General features: G+C 45.4%; 2 protein-coding genes and 1 long non-coding RNA gene across 3 annotated transcripts in view; 1 reads left to right on the forward strand and 2 right to left on the reverse strand.

The window, feature by feature from the left end:
- Positions 1–995: 995 nt before the first annotated feature.
- On the reverse strand, positions 996–4,355 carry LOC148685796 (maestro heat-like repeat family member 5). The gene is made up of 6 exons (XM_088669331.1): positions 4,163–4,355; positions 3,840–3,957; positions 3,566–3,738; positions 2,548–2,685; positions 1,558–1,675; positions 996–1,450 (listed from the first exon to the last, which is right to left on the reverse strand). Exons 1-6 carry the CDS (start codon positions 4,348–4,350, stop codon positions 1,211–1,213), a joined length of 975 nt encoding a protein of 324 aa, XP_088525457.1. The 5' UTR covers positions 4,351–4,355; the 3' UTR covers positions 996–1,210.
- A 135-nt stretch (positions 4,356–4,490) lies between these two features.
- LOC148685797 (maestro heat-like repeat family member 5) lies at positions 4,491–11,140 on the reverse strand. The gene is made up of 8 exons (XM_088669332.1): positions 10,517–11,140; positions 10,238–10,331; positions 9,551–9,646; positions 8,182–8,286; positions 7,145–7,195; positions 6,493–6,581; positions 5,823–5,960; positions 4,491–4,627 (listed from the first exon to the last, which is right to left on the reverse strand). Exons 1-8 carry the CDS (start codon positions 10,792–10,794, stop codon positions 4,618–4,620), a joined length of 861 nt encoding a protein of 286 aa, XP_088525458.1. The 5' UTR covers positions 10,795–11,140; the 3' UTR covers positions 4,491–4,617.
- Positions 11,141–17,582: 6,442 nt separating this feature from the next.
- LOC148685798 (uncharacterized) overlaps positions 17,583–25,170 on the forward strand; it is a 126,481-nt gene continuing 118,893 nt past the window's right edge. Inside the window, exon 1 of the long non-coding RNA XR_015949940.1 lies at positions 17,583–17,717. This is a non-coding gene — a long non-coding RNA (uncharacterized LOC148685798). The remainder of the gene's footprint in view (positions 17,718–25,170) is intronic.

Below are 25,170 nucleotides of genomic sequence, written 5' to 3' on the forward strand. Positions count from 1 at the left end.
CTCAACATCAAAAAAACCAAGATCATGGCCACTGGTCCCATCACCTCCTGGCAAATAGAAGGGGAAGAAATGGAGGCAGTGAGAGATTTCACCTTCTTGGGCTCCTTGATCACTGCAGATGGTGACAGCAGTCACGAAATAAAAAGACGCCTGCTTCTTGGGAGAAAAGCAATGACAAACCTAGACAGCATCTTAAAAAGCAGAGACATCACCTTGCCGACAAAGGTCCGTATAGTTAAAGCTATGGTTTTCCCAGTAGTGATGTATGGAAGTGAGAGCTGGACCATAAAGAAGGCTGATTGCCGAAGAATTGATGCTTTTGAATTATGGTGCTGGAGGAGACTCTTGAGAGTCCCATGGACTGCAAGAAGATCAAACCTATCCATTCTGAAGGAAATCAGCCCTGAGTGCTCCCTGGAAGGACAGATCGTGAAGCTGAGGCTCCAATACTTTGGCCACCTCATGAGAAGAGAAGAATCCTTGGAAAAGACCCTGATGTTGGGAAAGATTGAGGGCACTAGGAGAAGGGGACAACAGAGGACAAGATGGTTGGACAGTGTTCTCGAAGCTACGAACATGAGTTTGACCAAACTACGGGAGGCAGTGCAAGACAGGAGTGCCTGGCGTGCTATGGTCCATGGGGTTACAAAGAGTCGGACACGACTAAACGACTAAACAACAACAACAACATATAAGAAAAGCAACTGGAACTCAATTTACTGTTCCTGAAGTTCTGTTCCTGAACCAGTGCACTGGGCTGCACAGTCTTGCAGGGTGTCCGCTGCAGGAGGATCGACGTAAGATCCACCAATACGCTTCAGGTTACAGACTCCGCTAACCCAGAAATAGTACCTCGAGTTAAGAACTTTGCTTCAGGATGAGAACAGAAATTGCACAGTGGTGGTGCGGTAACAGCGGGAGGCCCCATTAGCTAAAGTGGTACCTTACGGTAAGAACAGTTTCAGGTTAAGAACGGACCTCCAGAATGAATTAAGTTCTTTTTTAAAAAAATAATAATAATATTTATTCATTTTATAATTAAACACAACTGACAGCACATAATACAAACATAACACCAACCCAAAACAACATAAAGAATAAAAACTAAAAAAAACTAAAATGCAATAATCATTTTCCTTTAACATTCTAAAAGGGGACCTCCTCGAACTCCCCCTATCTGCGGTTCATTTCTGCTCATCTTTAGCAATTTCTACTTCTTAATTTTAAATTCTTCCCATTTCCATTCTCTCAATATAGCAACTAGATGCGCCAGCGGATCAAGACGCAAAGAGGGGCCTGGGATGATACTCGGTGCCCTCGAACCTCTTCTGCTCTTTTCAAGGATGATACAGATCCGCAGGCTGAGGGCCAGCAAGAGCCTGGGGAAGTTCTCCTCCAGCAGACCTGAAGCCTCGGGTAATGTGAGGATCCGGCACAAAGCGTTGGTAGCCTGGAGGGACAAAGACAGGAGAACGGCATTCAGCAGAGGTCATCGTCAGATCAAGATCTCCCAACTCTCTATGCAGGAAGCAACATAGAAACTGAATGGTTTCCTACTGCTGTTGGAACCTGCGGATTGGTGTCCTTCCCCAGGATCCTCCTCAGCAGAGGTTTTACGAGTTGACTGCTGGCATATCGGTTCCTAAGCACAGCTCCCCAGATCGCTGCAGCTCTTCTGCAATTTTTAAAAAGAGATTTTTAAACAGATATAATGAGAGACTATTTAATTTTTGCTATGATACAAAAGGGTGAAGTTAGGGAGTTGTGGCCCCATTAGCTAAAGTGGTTTCTTAGGGTAAGAACAGTTTCAGGTTATGAACGGACCTCCAGAACGAATTAAGTTCTTTACCAGAGGTAGCACTGTACTCTTTTGGGCACCTGCTAAGAACATTCTTGTTTAGACATGCCTACCCAGATATTTGGGACGCGGGTGGCACTGTGGGTTAAACCACAGAGCCTAGGGCTTGCCGATCAAAAGGTCGGTGGTTCGAATCCCCACGACGGGGTGAGCTCCCGTTGCTCGGTCCCAGCTCCTGCCAACCTAGCAGTTCGAAAGCATGTCAAAGCGCAAGTAGATAAATAGGTACTGCTACAGCGGGAAGGTAAACGGTGTTTCCGTGCGCTGCTCTGGTTCGGCAGAAGTGGCTTTGTCATGCTGGCCACATGACCTGGAAGCTATACGCCGGCTCCATCGGCCAATAACGCGAGATGAGCACCGCAACCCCAGAGTCGGTCACGACTGGACCTAATGGTCAGGGGTCCCTTTACCTTTACCCAGATGTTTAGAAAGCTGGTGCAAATGTTAATCTGGTTTTAGTCTATTGTTATTTTAATTTTCAAAAGTCTCAAATTATTGTTGTTAGTTTTTCTAATCAATATTTTCTTATCTTTTCTTTTCAGCCGCTTTGAGGTTTGTTTTACTACAACCAACAGCACATACATTTTCTGAAATAAGTCATACGTTTATCCCCATTTCCCAGAAAGCAGGCCTGGGGGGGGGGGGCCTGCTCTTCTTGCCTCACCTGCCAGTCCTTTTCACCTTCTTACCTTGCTAGAAGACGGATGCCTTCGAAAAAGTTTTCTTTACTCGCCAGCATGTCCCAGCAGCTTTCTAAGTGGAACATTTCGCCGTCTGTGATGCCTCCAAAACGGCCAACCAGATATTTCATGGCCTGCACTGTGGTCCTGAGTCAAGTGAAGAAACCAAGAATATTGTACTATTTATTTTTCCATTTTAAAAATTTGCATACTGCCCTTCACCCGTAGATCTCAGGGCAGTTCACAACATAAAAATACAAGATAAGAAGCACAAAATAAATAAGAAAAACATGAACAAACCAAACCAATAACCCCTCTCCCTCTCACAGACACAGTTGAAAGGGCGTAGGATGTTAATCTGCCAATGGCCTGGTTGAAAAGGAACCTTTTTGCCTGGCATCTAAAGGTATATAATGAAGGCACCAGGCAAGCCTCCCTGGGGAGAGCGTTGCACTAATGGGAGCCACCACAGAAAAGACCCCTTCTTCTTTTGCCACCCTCCGGACTTCTTGTGGAGGAGGCACATGAAGAGGGGCCTCTGATGATGATCACAAGGTCTGGGGAGGTTCATCTGGGGAGTTTGAGGTCCTTGACATCTTGCAGTCTTGAGCTGCTTGGCCTGGTGGGTCCAACCACAACCATCGCCCTCTGCACCCTCCCACATGGTTCCAGCACAAGCTGCAACCTTTCGGCTGTGATGGAGACTTAAGGTTTCCTGAGACGTGAGTCTCACCCCACCAAAATCAGCCCATCCAACATCCTTTCCCATCCTAGTGTCCTTCAGGTGTTTTGGACTACAACTCCCATCTTCAGCCCAGTTGGTGGGAGTTGTGGTCCAAAACGACTGAAGAGTACAGGAGTTGGGGAAGCCTGGGTCTCTTAGCTACCTAACCTTAGCAGAACCTCCATGTCCAAAGGAGGCCTATCTCTTGGGGGGAGGGCTGAGCCATCACGGCTATGGGTCAGGCTGACAAGCGCCCAGAGAGAGAAGGGAGGGCCACCCCAAATGCATTAGTAGGTCCCTTACACCAGCGGATCGAGGCGGGAGGAGGGGCCTGTGATGGTACTCGACCCTCTGCTGCTCTTTTCCAGGACAAAGCTGAGGCGGAGGCTGAGTGCCAGCAGGATCCTGGGGAAGTTCTCCTCCAGCAGCCCCGAAGCCTCCGGTAAGGTGAGTATCCGGGACAGAGCGCTGGTAGCCTGGAGGGACAAAGACAGGAGAACGTCATTCAGCAGAGGTCATCGTCAAATCTCCCAACTTTCTATGCAGGAAGCAACATAGAAACTGAATGGTTTCCTACCGCTGTTGGAACTTGCGGATTGGAGCCCTTCCCCAGGATCCTCCTCAGCATAGGTTTAATTAGCTGGCTGCTGGCATACTGGTTGCTGACCAAAGTTCTCCAGACCGCTGTGGCTCTTCTGCATTTTTTAAAAAGAGATTTTTTTCTTTCCCCCCTTTTCTTAAAAAAAGTCAGGTCAGCCCCCCCCCCCCTTAAGCTTTATATTGCACATACATACATTAAATTCCGCTCTCCCCATTTCCACCTCACAAAACTTTGCACATTGGCAAAGCAATCTCCCCTAATTCCTATATCTTATTTCCCCGTAACACAGAGATCCTTACTCATCGCAGCCAATTGAGCAGTCCAGCAAGGTGTGCATCACTGGGCTGAGACGCTTTGCGGTGAGGTTGACCACTGCCGTAAGTGTTTGCTCTTTAGTGTGGGAGTCTGAAATCCCAGGGAGCTGATGGTAAATTTCCTTGACAATCATGGCCATCCCAGCAGCTTTGTAACTGAAGCATTTCACCATCGGTGATACCTCCAAAATGCCCAACCAGTTCTTTCATGGCCTGCACAGTGGTCCTGAGTCAAGTGAAGGAATTAAGAATATTGTATTTATTTTTCCATTTTAAAAATTTGCATACTGCCCTTCACCCTTCACCATGGAGCAGTCCAACAGACAGTCTACAACGGGGATCAGCCCACTTCGCAGCGAGGTTGGCTATAGCTGCAAGAGCCTCTTCTTTTGTGCGGGCGTCTGAGATGTTTGGGAGATGATTGTAGATCTCTTTGACAATCATGGGCAGCTGGAAGAAGATAAAAGAAGACCAGGATGAGAAAGTGAGGTGGACCTGAAAGAAAACAAGGGATTTTGGAGAAATGATATAAAAAAGATGTTCAAAGTGATTATACACCCTCCCCAAAGAAAAACAAACAAACTGTGACTACAGCAGCTAGGATTCTCTATGCACAGAAATGGAAAAACAAAAAGGTTCCCAGCAGAAAAGAATGGGTAAGCAAAGAATAGATCAGCAAAGGTGGCAGCTAAAATAACAGAACTTCACCATGACTGTTTTATGTTTAATGGAAGGCTTTTTAGGACTATTTGAAGACATATTACAATATCACAAATTCGCGAGCAGAATTTGAACTATGAGCAACAGATATAATGAGAGACTATTTAATTTTTGCTATGATACAAAAGGGTGAAGTTAGGGAGTTGTGGCCCCATTAGCTAAAGTGGTTTCTTAGGGTAAGAACAGTTTCAGGTTACGAACGGACCTCCAGAACGAATTAAGTTCTTTACCAGAGGTAGCACTGTACTCTTTTGGGCACCTGCTAAGAACATTCTTGTTTAGACATGCCTACCCAGATATTTGGGACGCGGGTGGCACTGTGGGTTAAACCACATAGCCTAGGGCTTGCCGATCAAAAGGTCGGTGGTTCGAATCCCCACGACGGGGTGAGCTCCCGTTGCTCGGTCCCAGCTCCTGCCAACCTAGCAGCTCGAAAGCATGTCAAAGCGCAAGTAGATAAATAGGTACTGCTACAGCGGGAAGGTAAACGGTGTTTCCGTGCGCTGCTCTGGTTCGGCAGAAGTGGCTTTGTCATGCTGGCCACATGACCTGGAAGCTATACGCCGGCTCCATCGGCCAATAACGCGAGATGAGCACCGCAACCCCAGAGTCGGTCACGACTGGACCTAATGGTCAGGGGTCCCTTTACCTTTACCCAGATGTTTAGAAAGCTGGTGCAAATGTTAATCTGGTTTTAGTCTATTGTTATTTTAATTTTCAAAAGTCTCAAATTATTGTTGTTAGTTTTTCTAATCAATATTTTCTTATCTTTTCTTTTCAGCCGCTTTGAAGTTTGTTTTACTACAACCAACATCACATACATTTTCTGAAATAAGTCATACGTTTATCCCCATTTCCCAGAAAGCAGGCCTGGGGGGGGGGCTGCTCTTCTTGCCTCACCTGCCAGTCCTTTTCACCTTCTTACCTTGCCAGAAGACGGATGCCTTCGAAAAAGTTTTCTTTACTCGCCAGCATGTCCCAGCAGCTTTCTAAGTGAAACATTTCGCCATCTGTGATGCCTCCAAAACGGCCAACCAGATGTTTCATGGCCTGCACTGTGGTCCTGAGTCAAGTGAAGAAACCAAGAATATTGTACTATTTATTTTTCCATTTTAAAAATTTGCATACTGCCCTTCACCCGTAGATCTCAGGGCAGTTCACAACATACAAATACAAAAGAAGAAGCACAAAATAAATAATAAAAACATGAACAAACCAAACCAATAACCCCTCTCCCTCTAACAAACACAGTTGAAAGGGCGTAGGATGTTAATCTGCCAATGGCCTGGTTGAAAAGGAACCCTTTTGCCTGGCATCTAAAGGTATATAATGAAGGCACCAGGCAAGCCCACTGAAGGGAAAAAGAGGAATGGGGGGGGGGGGGAATTCTCCACTTCTATTCACAGAAGTCCTCAGTAGATCCAACCCTGTTCCATCATGGAAAGGTCTGCTTCCACTTGCAGAAACGTACCTTAGATTCAACCAATAGAATATCTTTTCAAGATTGAGACTAGTGGTTTAACAATGTCAACATGCAGCTAAAATTTTTACTTGAGTGTACATATTCAAAACAACACTATCCGTAACAACACTACCTCAAGAAGACACAAGAAGAGACGGCACAGGAAGAGACGGCTTGTGCGCTTCTTGTCATAGAAGCGTCTGAATCGGATTCGCACATCCCCTGTTGGAGCATAAAAAGTGCATCTTTTATTATGTATTCATTATTCTTCTATAAAAAATATAGTCCATACACTATATGTATGGCCGCCTCTCTGGAGCTCGCTCGCTCAAGGGCCGCTGACTGCGCGTTCGCCCGCCGATTGGGCAAAGGGGTGCTTCTCCCGGAAACTGGCCCCTCTCCATGGGCAGAAAGGGAGCTGGCGCCCCGCTCCGGGTGCAAGGGGCGCCAGGCCAACCGAGCAGAGCTGCTTCGTGCTTGCGACGACGAAGCACAGCGTTGAGGGAAACGCGCCTGCCTTCTCTCCGCGAAACTCGCCGGCAAACCCCCCCCAATCCATCACGCATTTACAAGAGCTCAAGCGGCTCCCTCTGAGGATTCCCTTTCCCTTCTGGGCGGCTGTGTCGCCAACGGGATACCTGCCTTCATCGCTCGGCTGCTGCCTGTTTCATCACTTTATAACCATTTAATTTTTTGTGTCTGGGGGGGCAGCTGCCCCCCCCCCCCGCCCCATGCTGGGTATGCCCATGAGCAGGAGCGCCTCTTTCCCCATTTCCGACACTCACAGCAAAATAAAACGCCATTCCGATGGCTGTCTCTTTTCGGTCGCCAAAGTCCTGTAACATCAAAATAAGAGACAAAGGATGCACAAGCCTGAAGCTGTCAGGAAGAACTGAAAAATGGGATGGAAAGTAGGAGGGTGGGGAGGGAGGAAAATTTATTGGTGGTTGTTTTTTTGGGAGCCGAACTGCAGCAGAATGGAAACAGAGGCGCGAGCCACAGCCATGGAAACCAATGTCTTCTTCCTTCCCAGAAACAAGCTAATTCTACATCCGAAGAGAAAGTTTCATTTATAGGAAATCTGCTCCCCCCTGCCTCTGTTTTGAGCCTGAGGAGGTTGGTGGGGCAGGGCCCCATTGGCCCGAATGGACAAACCTCTGCTATATGGGAGCTGGCTGCGGTCTTGGCAAGAAAGAGTCCAAAAAGCCACACCTACCTTGGCCACTTTTGAGATGTCATTGTGGTATATGGAGGGGCCAGAGACGAAATAGTCTTCTCTGGCCCATTTCACCACGTGGCCCTTTCTTAGCTGCACCCTCCTCCGCACTTCCTTTCCTAAGGAGGGTTATACAGCATTAGTGCTCCCTGCTCAAAACCTCCCATTTTCCCATTGGGATCAACACAAATATTACCAATTTCACCTCAAAAATTATAAATCAGAACTGGGAAAGGTTCAGAAGGGGGCAACCAAAAGGGGTAAGGTGGTTATGGAGCTCTATGGTTGCAGCATTGGGAGGGGGGGTTCTGTTTAGAAAAACGGCAAGGAAGAGGAGACGCAATGTATGGCAAGGGGGAAGTGGAGAGAAAGCTCTCTCTCTCCGTCCTAACATGAGAACTCCGGGACCTCCAATGAAACTGAAGTTTCAGGATGGTCCTTCTTCTTGCAGTGCACAGCTAAACTTTGGAACTCCTTGCCACAGGAGCCATTGATGGCCATGGACCAAGATGGCTTTCAAAGAAGATGAGGCAAATTCATGGAAGAGAAGGCTACCCATGGCTATTAGCCATGATGGCTATGCTCTGCCTCCGCAGCGTCACTCACATCAAATTGCAGGTGTTCAGCCACATATTTTATTAAGTAGCTGGTGGCCTTCACCGCTCTTTGCTGCTCGTAGATCTCCGGGGAGTACATCCAGCCATATGTGTGCTGTGGGAGAGAAATCATCATTAATAGAATTGGAAATTAATTGGCTCCTGGTTTGTTTTTGTTTTATTGTGTATTTTGTGTTCTCATTTTGTATTTTCATGTTGTGAACTGCCCTGCGATCTGCCATTTGTGTGTATGATAATTACAATAATGCAACGTCCACCTCAGCCCAGCCATAGCCATGGAATGCAGGCAGCATCCTTAGACCAAGCCCAGCCATTCATGCACCAACCTGGGTTGCCCACAGGGAATGATGAATGGCAGTTGTCCCTTTGGGGTTTCAGACAGAGAGTCTTTTATATAAAAATAATAATAATCTGAAATTGCAGAATCACGCACATCGAAATCCAGGTGTTCCGCCACATATTTTATTAGGAAGCTGGTGGACTTCACGGCTCTTTGGCGCTCATAGATGGTTGTGGGGTAAATAGCCATATGTGCGCTGTGGGAGAGAAATAACCATCATCACAGGTTAATCTGGGTTTGCAAATTCACAAAGCTTCGGTTACTGCCTGGATCAATCATGCCGGGACCCTAGAGGGGACATTTAACTCCAAATTGCAAAAAGGGGTTGTTTTGAAAAAGAGAATGTTTGCTGCAATTTGTTCTACTTCATTATTATTATTATTATTATTATTATTATTATTATTATTATTATTATATACCTCCTTTGACAAGTACTGGAGGCAGCTTACAAACAAAATAAGAACTAAAGATATAGAAAAAGAAGTCATTATAAACACATTAAACATTAATAGAATTTGAAATTAATTGGCTCCCGGTTTGTTTTTGTTTTATTGTGTATTTTGTGTTCTCATTTTGTATTTTCATGTTGTGAACTGCCCTGCAATCTGCCATTTGTGTTTGTGTTTGTGTGTGTGATAATTACAATAATGCAACGTCCACCTCAGCCCAGCCATAGCCATGGAATGCAGGCAGCATCCTTAGACCAAGCCCAGCCATTCATGCACCAACCTTGGTGTTGCCCACAGGGAATGATGAATGGCAGCTGGTCCTTTGGGTTTTCAGACAGAGAGTCTTTTCCCAGCCCCACCTGGAGATGCTGAGGATTGAACCTGGGACCTTGAGCATCCAAAACAGATGCTCTGCCCCTGAGCTTCGGCCTTTCCCCTAATACCATCAGCAGAGGACATACGGTATCTTTGAATGTGTGCCTTGCACAAGCATTCCCCCCATGCAATCATTTCAAGGGGGTCTGTCCTCCTGCCGGGGATCTGCTCTGACATCTTGGGGGCTCCCTTACCTCCAATATCTGCTGCAGGGTCTTCAGGGAGGAGGCCTCCGACAGCAAGCCGCTCAGCATGTTTATGCATACATTTACCGTCTGCTGGTAGAAGTCCTGAAAGGAGAAAAGCAAAAGCATTTAAAAGCTGAAGACCCCCATGGAAATCCCATGTGCTCTGGACTCCCAACCACTCCTGACTCTTGGGCCAAGGGCAGCCCACCTGGAGAAGCACACATTCTTCAACTCTCTTTCTTTTCAAAGAAAGAAAAGTCTTTTTGCAGCCTGTAGCCAGAATGAGAAAAGGTGAGGGAACACCTTTGAAATGGCACACAGAATCAAGAGAGTCACAGCAAGCTTCAGCAGATCCAGCTAGGGACCCAGGATATTAGGGCTAATGCAATAGGGCAGCCTTGGCCTCCAGCTGCTCAGCCAATTTGTAACAAAGCTTATGCAGGGCTTCAAACACAGCGCACAAAGAGTCCTAAACATCAAATGTTCTTTGACATACATCAAGAAAGGTTACAGGTCATGGGATATAAAGATAGAGGACTCCACACTGGGCTCAACTTCCTTGGGGTGTTCCAAACCATTTGGCCCTAACTATCGTACTTCCACCTTCGTTTGTAGCTTACACAGCTCAGGCACTTGAACCTGGCAACCCCATATTCCTCCATTCCTATCCCTAGAAGCAGAAAGTTCAGTTACCTGGCTCTGTGTAATGGGCAAAGCGAAGACCTTTTTTATTGTGCTCTGCAGTAGCCTACTCCGCAGGAGCTGGTTGGTGGGTGGTCTCAAGGCACTGAAGAGGAAAGAGAAAGGAGGGGAGAGGAAATGATCAGCACCCAGAAGTCCATCAACCTGGTGAGGAAATATCCACTGTGTCTGGCCAAGGGGTACAATTTCAGGGTATGGCAAGGGAAGTGCCAGGAATAGGTGGGGCAGTGACAAGCTGTAGGCAGACTAGAAGTACCTCCCCATACTTACGTCATCTGCGCGACGGTCTCCATCGCCTGGCGGAGGAGGTAAGTTGAAAACGGCACCGCCGGCTCCGCTTTGATAATTTCCTGTGGTGGGGAAGCACACAGCAGCATGTCAGAGCCTCCATCCCAGCCACCAGCACACCAAGACCAAGCCCTGAATTGTGCTCTCTCTCCAGCCCAGCCCACTTGACACCTTCTTTGCAATTGGCAAGTGGGTCCTCCTAGGGCCAGGGGAGAAGAGTGGGCTTCCTGGATCTGGGAATCAGATCCATCTTTCCTCATAAGAACATCAGATCAGCCTTCTGGACCAGGCCAATGGCCCACCTAGTCCAGCATTCTGTTCTCACAGCCACAATGCCCAGGTTCTGTCGGTTCATGGCAGGAAACAAAGTGCGTTAAATGAATGGTGTGTCTCTCAGTCCAGAGGCTTTATTTAATCTTCTTTGGAGTGTTACTCATCTATAATGAATTTAAAAAGGTGTTCAAGAATACCTTTATTAAAAAAAACAAAAACCAGAGCTCTTTTTGCTTGGAATAGTTGGAGATGAGATCCCCCCAAAAGATGGTATACTCTTTTTGTATGCCACAACTTCAGCTAGATTATTCAGCTAGGCTTTATAAAGGACCCCTGGACGGTTAATTTTCTATAAATTTTTTTTTTTGAAGATGCCACCAAAGTCCTGTAACATCAAAATAAGAGACAAAGGACCTGGAGCTGCTCAGATTGGAAGGCTTCGGGAATGTAGGAGGCTGGCACGCTTTAGGTAAAGGGGAAAAAAGGGGAGTATAATTCATTTTTGGACCATTTTTGGAGGATATAAATTTTACGGCCTGTATGCGGATAAGGGAAAATATGTTGAAATTGGTATATAGGTGGCATCTAACATTTTTGCTAAATTAGCAAAAATATATAAAAATGATCAGGATAAATGTTGGAAATGTAAAGAGAAAGTAGGGGATTATCTTCATTGCTGGTGGAGTTGCAAAAAGTTTAATACATTTTGGACAGAGATAAAGTTCCATCTATACAGGAATGGTATATCAAATTGGCGGAATACATGAATTTAGCCAAGTTGACGGCAATAATTAGGAGAGTCCCCAAACAAAAAATTAAAGCAGAGTGGAGTTATGTGGAGGAACATTTTTACAATGAAGGTATAAGTTCGAAGTGGGTGATATGCTTAGAGTAAAATGCACAAGTTGATAAAGTAATTAATTAATTAATATAAGGTAAATAAGATATGGTATAGGATTCAACTGATAAGGGAAAAGCATGGTAGAAATTTCATACGAGAAGGGAACGGATGTTAAAATGTTTGGAAGTTCATTTTTTTTAAACAGTATTTTGTTGTTGTTGTTGCTTCTTTTTTGTTGTTCGTTTTTCTTTTCTTTTTGTATGTAAATCGGTGTTGATTTGATTATGTTATGCTTTATTGTGTTGTGTATTTGTGTTCTTTTTAAAATAAGAAATAAAGATGAATTTAATTTTTAATAAGAGAGAGACAAAGGATGCACAAGCTTGAAGCTGGCAGGAAGAACGGCTAAGTGTTCCTGCACAACAACAACAACTACAACAACAACAACTGTAAGGTGGATGACTGGCTTCCCAAATTGACCAGACGAAATCTCAGGCAGTTGAACAATTTTATTATTGGTTTGTCGGCAAAACAATATGGAGCAGTAGGGAAAAAACCATTCCTCATTCTGCCCGACCCATGGGCATACACAGAGTGCTTTTATACCTTTTTGACAGAGTGAAGTGAAGATCAGCCTTTCTGCAGTACTTCATCAACCAATCAAGAGAGAGCACCCCAAGATGCAAAGTCACCCGCCCAACTCTACTAGGTGGCGTTATGTACCTGGTACCTTCATACACGTGTCTATGTGGAATTTTACAGGCACAATTGTGGTTGTGCTCTACTTATAATTTGCGGTGGGCTACATCCTCTTGCTCTTGTGGTTTATGCTAGAATTTCTTAGAAGTGCTGTGTGTGGTTAGATCTTTGCATCAGATGTGCAAACATGCTGTGCCTGTTTGCTTTCTATCAGAGGCAGAGAGATTTAGAATTGAATATACAAAATGGAGTTCTTCTTGCTCTCCTGCGTGGCCTGACCAGGATTATTCTGGCCCTGGTCATTGCCACCCTATATTCCCTCCTCTTCAATATGGAGATGAAGAACAGGTGTGTTTCTGCATCTCCATTTGATTGACCCATCGCACTACAGTGTTTCCTGGTGTTTCCTGCTTGGCAGGGGGTTGAACTGAATGGCCCTTGTGGTCTCTTCCAACTCTATGATTCTACAGAGGAGCCAGCAGCTTCCCATGCTCCAATGTTAGGCCAAAGGATGGGCAACAGAGAGCAAAGTAAGTGAGGAAGCTTCTGCTGACTTTTCCCAGGCTTGTTATTCAGCTTGTCTCAGAAGGGCTACCAGAAGCTTTATACAGACCAAGGTTCTGCATAGGGCTAAGACAATAAGAAAGAAAATTAATATTATGAGCAGAATCTCTTTTAACTATGACCAACCTGGGAGCCAAGAACTAATCTAACTCCATACACTGGGCAGACCTTCACCGTCTAGGCTAACCTTGTGGTACAGATCAGCCTGCTTCTTAATGTTTTTAACATCACTCTCAACACGTTTACTCTGGTTGTATACCGATGTTAGTTCCCTGATCCATCCAATATCGGTCACCACGCGTTGAGCCTGATTGATGTACACACAGCAGGAGGAGTTCAGAAGGGCTACCTGGCCAGCTGCGTCTAGTCCTGAGAGTCTGGCCAAAACCTCATGCTTTTTTATTGAGAGACTTCAGAGCCCTCAGAAGATTGCTGGGCTTCAAAGAAGTATGTAGGGCAGAAGAAGGCTAACTGGAAGCTTGCTCAAATGTTAGGTTTTTGACTTCCAGGGAAATAGTGCAAGGCAGATAGATAACTTCGGGGTGGGGGCTGCCTTTTCTACTGAACAGTTAAAATACCTGACCAAGGCTGTTAAATGTTTCTTAGTGTCACCAGAACTAAAAAGGTTCCAGGAACCTCCGGCTGTGATCAGGAACTAGCAGTCATTAAAGACATAGTACATTGCTTTTCTTAAATCAAATAGCAAAATATTTTACAAACAGACCTAAATTTTGTTACCTGGCACATTCAGACCTTCATTTTGAAACTTCTTAACTTAAGGTATACAAGCTAGTGTTTCTAAAACTTGTGAATAACGTGCATTACTAAGCAGTTTCTTAAAAATCCTACCACACATACACATGGGGTTGGAAACTTTCCTAAGGGGGAAAGGATAGTTCATTGTTAGGATAGACACCATCAGCTAATTCATAGGGCTATACACAAACTCTGAGAGCCTGTAGATTAAGGCATTCAGTCTGCAGAACTGTCAGTGTAAAATAACCATGAAAGTTTTTTTTTTCCTGCTTCAGCTTGATGCTATAAAGCAGAGTAAAAATGCTTGCTGAATTTAAGCCTGGTTCAGCTTTTGATTAATCTATTTCCATAACTCCTAAGCATTTTCTGTTGAAGTTTTTAGCCTTCGTGTTAGACCTAACTGGGAACACATATTTGCATTATACAAACATCATTTTTGTCGAAGCACAAGTGCCACTTTCTACTACATTGCATTTCCATTTGAGGCACAACAAAAAAATCGCAATACAGACTTTTGGCAACAAAGGGTTCTTTCTCTCAGGTGGGCCATGAATCTATAATGGCCACACTAGTCTTCAGAGATACTAGGATACTATAGTTGCTAGAAATCTAAAAGCCAAGGGGCTTTAGCCACTGTTTCCAAAACTTTATGTCAGCAGGAAAATACACAGTTCTCTCTCAGCTCAGTACTGGGCTTCAATGCAAATCAGTGGGTTTCAAAAGTTCCTACACAGTTCTAAAGGCCAGGAATATATATATATATATATAACAATTGGAGGTTTGTCCTAGCTGAGCATTTGGCTACAGAAAGAATGGCTATTGTTCCAGTTTGCCAGAATCAGGAGAGGCTTGCATTAGATATCAGTGGGCTACCAGAAGCTTCTCCCATCATTTCCAAAGCCAGAACTGAGGGGTGCACCTGGCCAGCTCTTCCAGTTACATCCCCAACCCAGCTATAGCCCTGTATCACCTAGGGAGTTGCTGGAACCCTCCCCATAGTTCAATTTCTGAAACTGTTTTGGGTCTGTTCGCTCAAGTGAGGCAGGTACACTGCCCTTCCTTCCAAATTAAGGATACTGCTTTGGGGGCAGGTAGACTTCTACTGTGGGTCCCACTCAATTGATGCCTCCCATACAAATATACATACATACATACATACATACATACATACATACATACATACATAAGGGTCTAAGATTTACTGCGTCTCCTTGTCTCCTTGATGTTTGGTGCTGCATAAGATGGACATTCCTCAACCCGTGCGTCGAGTGACAGCGTCCGGAGTGTCACAGCAGGGGCTACTTCGGTTTCCCATGCGCTGGGCGTCTTTTGCCGGTCAGACGCTGCAAGGGGAAACTGGTGCACCGTGCGCTGGGTACCCACTCCTGATTAGGTACAGCAGGGTGTGGATCCAGGGGGTCATCTCAGGCACTTTCACCGGATGGAATGGATACCTCACCACCTAGGAATGAAGAGGGTCTCGTCTCCCTTCCTTCAAGGATTCACTCAGGGACTCGCTAGCGTCAGGCTGGAACCATCGTGTCAGGCTCCGCAAGGCTACACGCTGTTCGCTCGAGTGATTTCCTGTAGATAAAAAACAAAGGAGGGGGGGAGAGAGAGATTGTCCTTGTAGCTGCCGCTGCTGTTTTAGAACTTCTTGCTGGTTAGTCCACCACCAAACTCTCCGAGGTAGTGCGTCCCACGTATTGGACATTGAGGTGTGTCTGGCACACAGAAGTCATCTCTGGGATGTAGCAGCAGTTCCTTACAGCAGTCTTTGCCGAATTTCACAAAGCTTGCAACAGGATTCCATGTCTGGTCCATCTTTCAGGATCTCCCCGTGGTCTCTCTTTCCTTCCACAGAACTTCATGCATGTGCAGGGTTAAGGAGGGGTCCTTTAAATCTGTATTTGCCTCCCATCCAGCTGCCGACGGCTGAGTTCTGCTAGGATACTGAAGCCTGTTTTTCAAATTATGCAAAGTCTTGTGGTTTCTAGAAGAAGAAAAAACTTACAGCTGCTTTGTAGCAACGGGCTGTTTCCGTGAGACATAAAATTTTTTAAAGTCAAAGCATTTAGAGCAGTAGTGTTTTTGTAAGCTGAAACGTGGACCTCCAAAGCATAACATCTTTTTCTCCCTACTTTCACAGCAACGGTCTTGGTCACACAATGTCACACAATAGAATGTCCGAAATGGCAACACCAGCCAGGCACAGCCACAGTCTCTAAGTGCAGGTTGCAGGAGAAAGCAAGTTGTGCAAATACAAATCATGCAGAATCGCTTGTGTAACCAAATAAGGGGGGTTACGCCACACATCTCTGCCGGAGGTTTGAGAGACTGCTTGAGATTTTTCGCAGCCTGTCTTCCAATGGTAGTGTTAGATTCAAACAGACAATGTCTTTACACACAAATCTCCATTCAGTATAACTTCCTTCTACCTTATCCTGAATTCTTTAGTTGATAAACATTCATTTCATTAAAATATGCAGTTCTACAAATTTTCCAACGTTGCTGTCACAAAAACATATGAAATGGGGTTGCAGGTAGGAGGGTAAAACCCTTTAAACGTAGTTTGCTTTTAGAAGGACTCAAATGTCTCTTTTTCCCCCATTCTTGTAAGTTTCCCCAAAAACTAAAGTCTGCACAGCTACAACAGGACTTGGGGAAAAGATTATAATTGTTCAAATAAAATCTATTGTCTCTTGCGTTGTGAACTACTTAAGTACATGATTTTTTTCTTTTCTTTTCTTTTGAAGCCAGCTGAAGCATATGAAAACATTTTCTGTGCACCGTTACTGGCATTTTGTCAGTTTCCTGTGGGGGGGGGTAGCCTCATTTCTAGTATGGTGAATAGCATTCTAAAGGTTGCAGAGATGATTTTTCTGAACCAATCCTCCGCTGTCTGTTTGTACAGCCCTTTTAGGCATAAAATCAGTCTGATGCTTCTTTTGGTTTTTTTTTGGGGGGGGGGCTGTTTCAAGGATATTTAAAAGCAGAATACTGGGTGCCTATATTTATAACAAAGTCCAGATGCAGGTAACTCTTAAGTCACCTTGACCATGGCTCTTTGCCATGCCTGCCAAACCGACGAACTCTCTTCTGCTGGGACCCCCTTGTCCCATCTTTCTCCGAACACTCTTCCTTCCTCTTTTACATTGACCGAGACATCTCCGTCCTAGAAACTGACCTTCACCAGTGACCTTTGAACCCCTTCTGGTTCCTCACTGGTCCTTGAGCCATTATTTGTTGCTGTTTAACCACTGCCTTCCTCTTCATCTTCTTTCTCAAAATGCCTTTCTTCTCTCTGGGGTGAGGATACTGGTTTGCACACACCCTTTTTCTCTGGACTTGTTGGCAGGACTTGTAAATTAAATTTCTTTTATGGCATTATGAATTTATCTATCATGAATTCTAGGGAAATGACATTTTTCCCTCCTCTTGACCATACTCCTCCCATTTATGGCCCTGTAAAGTATCCCCTCATTCACAGCACGCACTGCAAACTTTGCCACACATACCATGCATTGGACACTTTACCACACTCTACCTCCCAGTTTTTCCTTGTTTCCTAAGTATCTGTTTGTCAAGGGACCTCTTCCCTACTGACTACTAACATACACATTTTCCTCCTCCCTTTGCCTTTTACCCAAAGCGCCTGGTTCCCCAGTTGACCTCTGATTAACTGAGTACTACCAACACGCTGGAGATGTGATCAGGATCTCCCTTCCCCTCATTAAAGGGGGCCAATTCCCTTCAAGGTACCTTTTCCCTTTCTACTTACCCCAGCCGGCTTTTCCTGTTCTTCCCTTCCAACCTCGGTCCTTTTGCCTCTTCGTCCAGGGCATGGAAACTCAAGGGCCACCTCTGATCCTCCGGAAAAAGTCTGCCGGTGTGCACCAGACCAGAGGCGCCGTTAGGAATCTGCGCCCTGTCCAGTGGGGCAAAAGGGGACTGCCTCTGGTTCAGGGAAATGCCCTCATCCGAGTCACGCTTGCACCAGAAATGTAAGGTGGATGACTGGCTTCCCAAATTGACCAGACGAAATCTCAGGCAGTTGAACAATTTTATTATTGGTTTGTCGGCAAAACAATATGGAGCAGTAGGGAAAAAACCATTCCTCATTCTGCCCGACCCATGGGCATACACAGAGTGCTTTTATACCTTTTTGACAGAGTGAAGTGAAGATCAGCCTTTCTGCAGTACTTCATCAACCAATCAAGAGAGAGCACCCCAAGATGCAAAGTCACCCGCCCAACTCTACTAGGTGGCGTTATGTACCTGGTACCTTCATACACGTGTCTATGTGGAATTTTACAGGCACAATTGTGGTTGTGCTCTACTTATAATTTGCGGTGGGCTACATCCTCTTGCTCTTGTGGTTTATGCTAGAATTTCTTAGAAGTGCTGTGTGTGGTTAGATCTTTGCATCAGATGTGCAAACATGCTGTGCCTGTTTGCTTTCTATCAGAGGCAGAGAGATTTAGAATTGAATATACAAAATGGAGTTCTTCTTGCTCTCCTGCGTGGCCTGACCAGGATTATTCTGGCCCTGGTCATTGCCACCCTATACAACAAGGCACTACGGTCTCCTCTCCAATCTCACCCAAGTCGGTTTACAACGACAGTTGGTTCCGGAAGTCTCTTCATCAACGGAAGCGAGCTTTCCCATGGAAAGTCATGGAAAGTGGATTCATCCGTTGCAGACAATGAAAGCCCCCCCCCCAAAGCAGCAGTTTAACCCCCCAGGGTGGGCTTACCTTTCTACAGTTGGGGGTCAAGGGCTTTTCGGCAGCCTCATCTTTGTTGCTTCACAGCTCTTTCTCTTCGCTAGGTAAGTGTTCCTGACCAAACTTTGGGGCTGGGAAGCTCCCTGCTGGGCATCCTGTGGGGCAGTTGTGGAGGCCTCTGGTCATCCCCCCCCCAGGCCAGCTGGGGAGGGGGCATTTCTTTAATTCCTCCAGTCTTTGCCTTGAAGCTTTTTAAAGGCTGCAGCACCGGAGGCCTTCGGATCGCTCTGAGAAGGCCCGGGCTTGGATCGGGGCCTCCGCAAAGGTCTGGATCGAAGCCCCGGCCTCCGCAAAGCCATCCGAGGCTCCCGGAAGTAAGTAACCTGAGGTGTCTGAGGCCTAGGGAGGCCTCCGCCAAGTCCCAGAGCGAAGCCCCGGCCTCTGCTAAGCCATCCGAGGCCTTCTCAGAGCGACCCGAGGGCCTCCGGTGCTGCAGCGCAGCCACAGAGCCTCGGATGGCTTCGCGGAGGCCGGGGTTTCGCTCTGGGCCTTGGCGGAGGCCTCCCTAGGCCTCAAACACCTCAGGTTACTTACTTCCGGGGTAGGATTGTATCTAGCTCTCTGTCAAGGAAGGGATGCTTGAGAGTGCAGGGCAGTATCTTGCAAATAAATCTCCAAAGCCAGTGCTCCTGCATAACTGAGCTTATAGGGTGGCAATGACCAGGGCCAGAATAATCCTGGTCAGGCCACGCAGGAGAGCAAGAAGAACTCCATTTTGTATATTCAATTCTAAATCTCTCTGCCTCTGATAGAAAGCAAACAGGCACAGCATGTTTGCACATCTAATGCAAAGATCTAACCACACACAGCACTTCTAAGAAATTCTAGCATAAACCACAAGAGCAAGAGGATGCAGCCCACCGCAAATTCTAAGTAGAGCACAACCACAATTGTGCCTGTAAAATTCCACATAGACACGTGTATGAAAGTACCAGGTACATAACGCCACTTAGTGGAGTTAGGTAAATGACTTTGCATCTTGGGGTGCTCTCTCTTGATTGGTTGATGAAGTACTGCAGAAAGGCTGGCCTTCACTCTGTCAAAAAGGTATAAAAGCACTCTGTGTATGCCCATGGGTCGGGCAGAATGAGGAATGGTTTTTTTCCCTACTGCTCCATATTGTTTTGCCGACAAACCAATAATAAAATTGTTCAACTGCCTGAGATTTCGTCTGGTCAATTTGGGAAGCCAATCATCCATATTACATTTCTGGTGACCTTACATTTCTGGTGCCGTGACTCGGATGAGGGCATTTCCCTGAACCAGAGGCAGTCCCCTTTTGCCCCACTGGACAGGGCGCAGATTCCTAACGGCGCCTCTGGTCTGGTGCACACCGGCAGACTTTTTCCGGAGGATCAGAGGTGGCCCTTGGGTTTCCATGCCCTGGACGAAGAGGCAAAAGGACCGAGGTTGGAAGGGAAGAACAGGAAAAGCTGGCTGGGGTAAGTAGAAAGGGAAAAGGTACCTTGAAGGGAATTGGCCCCCTTTAATGAGGGGAAGGGAGATCCTGATCACATCTCCAGCGTGTTGGTAGTACTCAGTTAATTAGAGGTCAACTGGGAAAACCAGGCGCTTTGGGTAAGAGGCAAAGGGAGGAGGACAATGTGTATGTTAGTAGTCAGTAGGGAGGAGGTTTCCTGACAAACAGATACTTAGGAAACAAGGAAAAACTGGGAGGTAGAGTGTGGTAAAGTGTCCAATGCATGGTATGTGTGGCAAAGTTTGCAGTGTGTGTTGTGAATGAGGGGATACTTTACAGGGCCATAAATGGGAGGAGTATGGTAAAGAGGAGGGAAAAATGTGATTTCCCTAGAATTCATGATAGATAAATTCAGAATGTCATAAAAGAAATTTAATTTACAAGTCCTGCCAACAACAAGTTCAGAGAAAAATGGTGGCACAAACCAGTATCCCCCCCCCCAGAGAGAAGAAAGGCATTTTGAGAAAGAAGATGAAGAGAAAGGCAGTGGTTAAACAGCAACAAATAATGGCTCAAGGACCAGTGAGGAACCAGAAGGGGTTCAAAGGTCACTGGTGAAGGTCAGTTGCTAGGACGGAGATGTCTCGGTCAATGTAAAAGAGGAAGGAAGAGTGTTCGGAGAAAGATGGGACAAGGGGGTCCCAGCAGAAGAGAGTTCGTCGGTTTGGCAGGCATGGCAAGGAGCCATGGTCAAGGTGACTTAAGAGTTACCTGCATCTGGACTTTGTTATAAACATAGGCACCCAGTATTCTGTTTTTAAATATCCTTGAAACAGCCCCAAAAAGCCAAAAGAAGCATCAGACTGATTTTATGCCTAAAAGGGCTGTACAAACAGACAGCGGAGGATTGGTTCAGAAAAATCATCTCTGCAACCTTTAAAATGCTATTCACCACACTAGAAATGAGGCTACCGCCGCACAGGATACTGACAAAATGCCAGTAACGGTGCTCAGAAAATGTTTTCATATGCTTCAGCTGGCTTCAAAAGAAAAGAAAAGGAAAAAATCATGTACTTAAGTAGTTCACAACGCAAGAGACAATAGATTTTATTTGAACAATTAACATCTTTTCCCCAAGTCCTGTTGGAACTGTGCAGACTTTAGTTTTTGGGGAAACTTACAAGAATGGGGAAAAAGAGACATTTGAGTCCTTCTAAAAGCAAACTACGTTTAAAGGGTTTAACCCTCCTACCTGCAACCCCATTTCATATGTTTTTGTGACAGCAACATGTTGGAAAATTTGTAGAACTGCATATTTTAATGAAATGAATGTCTGTCAACTAAAGAATTCAGGATAAGGTAGAAGGAAGTTATACTGAATGGAGATTTGTGTGTAAAGACATTGTCTGTTTGAATCTAACACTACCATTGGAAGACAGGCTGCGAAAAATCTCAAGCAGTCTCTCAAACCTCCGGCAGAGATGTGTGGCGTAACCCCCCTTATTTGGTTACACAAGCGATTCTGCATGATTTGTATTTGCACAACTTGCTTTCTCCTGCAACCTGCACTTAGAGACTGTGGCTGTGCCTGGCTGGTGTTGTCATTTCGGACATTCTATTGTGTGACATTGTGTGACCAAGACCGTTGCTGTGAAAGTAGGGAGAAAAAGATGTTATGCTTTGGAGGTCCACGTTTCAGCTTACAAAAACACTACTGCTCTAAATGCTTTGAGTTTAAAAAATTTTATGTCTCACGGAAACAGCCCGTTGCTACAAAGCAGCTGTAAGTTTTTTCTTCTTCTAGAAACCACAAGACTTTGCATAATTTGAAAAACAGGCTTCAGTATCCTAGCAGAACTCAGCCGTCGGCAGCTGGATGGGAGGCAAATACGGATTTAAAGGACCCCTCCTTAACCCTGCACATGCATGAAGTTCTGTGGAAGGAAAGAGAAACCACGGGGAGATCCTGAAAGATGGACCAGACGTGGAATCCTGTTGCAAGCCTTGTGAAATTCGGCAAAGACTGCTGTAAGGCACTGCTGCTATATCCCAGAGATGACTTCTCAACTAACTGCTGCTACATCCCAGAGATGACTTCTGTGTGCCAGACACACCTCAATGTCCAATACGTGGGACGCACTACCTCGGAGAGTTTGGTGGTGGACTTACCAGCAAGAAGTTTTAAAACAGCAGCGGCAGCTACAAGGACAATCTCTCCCCCCCCCCTTCCTTTGTTTTTTATCTACAGGAAATCACTCGAGCGAACAGCGTGTAGCCTTGCGGAGCCTGACACGATGGTTCCAGCCTGACGCTAGCGAGTCCCTGAGTGAATCCTTGAAGGAAGGGAGACGAGACCCTCTTCATTCCTAGGTGGTGAGGTATCCATTCCATCCGGTGAAAGTGCCTGAGATGACCCCCTGGATCCACACCCTTCTGTACCTAATCAGGAGTGGGTACCCAGCGCACGGTGCACCAGTTTCCCCTTGCAGCGTCTGACCGGCAAAAGACGCCCAGCGCATGGGAAACCGAAGAAGCCCCTGCTGTGACACTCCGGACGCTGTCACTCGACGCACGGGTTGAGGAATGTCCATCTTATGCAGCACCAAACATCAAGGAGACAAGGAGACGCAGTAAATCTTAGACCCTTATATATGTATGTATGTATGTATGTATGTATATTTGTATGGGAGGCATCAATTGAGTGGGACCCACAGTAGAAGTCTACCTGCCCCCAAAGCAGTATCCTTAATTTGGAAGGAAGGGCAGTGTACCTGCCTCACTTGAGCGAACAGACCCAAAACAGTTTCAGAAATTGAACCATGGGGTGGGTTCCAGCAACTCCCTAGGTCATACAGATATGGGGAGGGTTCCAGCAACTCCCTAGGTGATACAGGGCTATAGCTGGGTTGGGGATGTAACTGGCAGAGCTGGCCAGGTGCACCCCTCAGTTCTGGCTTTGGAAATGATGGGAGAAGCTTCTGGTAGCCCACTGATATCTAATGCAAGCCTCTCCTGATTCTGGCAAACTGGAACAATAGCCATTCTTTCTGTAGCCAAATGCTCAGCTAGGACAAACCTCCAATTGTTATATATATATATATATATATATTCCTGGCCTTTAGAACTGTGTAGGAACTTTTGAAACCCACTGATTTGCATTGAAGCCCAGTACTGAGCTGAGAGAGAACTGTGTATTTTCCTGCTGACATAAAGTTTTGGAAACAGTGGCTAAAGCCCCTTGGCTTTTACATTTCCAGCAACTATAGTATCCTAGTATCTCTGAAGACTAGTGTGGCCATTATAGATTCATGGCCCACCTGAGAGAAAGAACCCTTTGTTGCCAAAAGTCTGTATTGCGATTTTTTTGTTGTGCCTCAAATGGAAATGCAATGTAGTAGAAAGTGGCACTTGTGCTTCAACAAAAATGATGTTTGTATAATGCAAATATGTGTTCCCAGTTAGGTCTAACACGAAGGCTAAAAACTTCAACAGAAAATGCTTAGGAGTTATGGAAATAGATTAATCAAAAGCTGAACCAGGCTTAAATTCAGCAAGCATTTTTACTCTGGTTTATAGCATCAAGCTGAAGCAGAAAAAAAAAACTTTCATGGTTATTTTACACTGACAGTTCTGCAGACTGAATGCCTTAATCTACAGGCTCTCAGAGTTTGTGTATAGTCCTATGAATTAGCTGATGGTGTCTGTCCTAACAGTGAATTATTATTCCCCCCTTAGGAAAGATTTCCAACCCCATGTGTATGTGTGGTAGCACTTTTAAGAAACTGTTTAGTAGTGCACGTTATTCATTTGTTTTAGAAACACTAGCTTGTATACCTTAAGTTAAGAAGTTTCAAAATGAAGGTCTGAAATGTGCCAGGTAACAAAATGTAGGTCTGTTTGTGAAATATTTTGCTATTTGATTTAAGAAAGTAATGCACTAATGTCTTTAATGACTGCTAGTTCCTAGCACCTTCTTAGTTCTGGTGACCCTAAGAAACATTTAACAGCCTTGGTCAGGTATTTTAACTGTTCAGTAGAAAAGGCAGCCCCCGCCCCGAAGTTATCTATCTGCCTTGCACTATTTCCCTGGAAGTCAAAAACCTAACATTTGAGCAAGCTTCCAGTTAAGCTTCTTCTGCCCTACATTACTTCTTTGAAGTCCCTCAATAAAGCATGAGGTTTTGGCCAGACTCTCAGGACTAGATGTAGCTGGCCAGGTAGCCCTTCTGAACTCCTCCTGCTGTGTGTACATCAATCAGGATCAACGCGTGGTGACCGATATTGGACGGATCAGGGAACTAGCATCTGTATACAACTAGAGTACAAGTGTTGAGAGTGATGTTAAAAACATTAAGAAGCAGGCTGATCTGTACCACAAGGTTAGCCTAGACGGTGAAGGTCTGCCCAGTGTATGGAGTTAGATTAGTTCTTGGCTCCCAGGTTGGTCATAGTTAAAAGAGATTCTGCTCATAATATCAATTTTCTTTCTTATTGTCTTAGCCCTATGCAGAACCTTGGTCTGTAAAAAAGCTTCTGGTGACCCTTCTGAGACAAGCTGAGTAACAAGCTGGGGAAAGTCAGCAGAAGCTTCCTCACTTACTTTGCTCTCTGTTGCCCATCCTTTGGCCTAACATTGGAGCATGGGAAGCTGCTGGCTCCTCTGTAGAATCATAGAGTTGGAAGAGACCACAAGGGCCATCCAGTCCAACCCCCTACCAAGCAGGAAACACCAGGAAACACTGTAATGCGATGGGTCAATCAAATGGAGATGCAGAAACACACCTGTTCTTCATCTCCATATTGAAGAGGAGGGAATATAGGGTGGCAATGACCAGGGCCAGAATAATCCTGGTCAGGCCACGCAGGAGAGCAAGAAGAACTCCATTTTGTATATTCAATTCTAAATCTCTCTGCCTCTGATAGAAAGCAAACAGGCACAGCATGTTTGCACATCTAATGCAAAGATCTAACCACACACAGCACTTCTAAGAAATTCTAGCATAAACCACAAGAGCAAGAGGATGCAGCCCACCGCAAATTCTAAGTAGAGCACAACCACAATTGTGCCTGTAAAATTCCACATAGACACGTGTATGAAAGTACCAGGTACATAACGCCACTTAGTGGAGTTAGGTAAATGACTTTGCATCTTGGGGTGCTCTCTCTTGATTGGTTGATGAAGTACTGCAGAAAGGCTGGCCTTCACTCTGTCAAAAAGGTATAAAAGCACTCTGTGTATGCCCATGGGTCGGGCAGAATGAGGAATGGTTTTTTTCCCTACTGCTCCATATTGTTT

Source organism: Zootoca vivipara, chromosome 5, assembly GCF_965207765.1.
Source record: "Zootoca vivipara chromosome 5, rZooViv2.hap1.1, whole genome shotgun sequence".
Classification (NCBI taxonomy): Eukaryota; Metazoa; Chordata; class Lepidosauria; order Squamata; family Lacertidae; genus Zootoca; species Zootoca vivipara.

Bases quoted from the DNA above. Each gene is read 5' to 3' on its own strand.
- LOC148685796 (XM_088669331.1), bottom strand. From the start codon at position 4,350: ATGGTGAAATGCTTCAGTTACAAAGCTGCTGGGATGGCCATGATTGTC. The intron at 3,739-3,839 runs GTAGGAAACCAT...TTGTCCCTCCAG, and splicing joins ATCCGCAAGTTCCAACAGCG to GCTACCAGCGCTCTGTCCCG. The intron at 1,451-1,557 runs GTAGGAAACCAT...TTGTCCCTCCAG, and splicing joins ATCCGCAGGTTCCAACAGCA to GCTACCAACGCTTTGTGCCG.
- LOC148685797 (XM_088669332.1), bottom strand. From the start codon at position 10,794: ATGAGGAAAGATGGATCTGATTCCCAGATCCAGGAAGCCCACTCTTCT. The intron at 10,332-10,516 runs GTAAGTATGGGG...TTTCCTCTTCAG, and splicing joins GAGACCGTCGCGCAGATGAC to TGCCTTGAGACCACCCACCA. The intron at 7,196-8,181 runs GTGAGTGACGCT...TTGATGTTACAG, and splicing joins CTGAACACCTGCAATTTGAT to GACTTTGGCGACCGAAAAGA.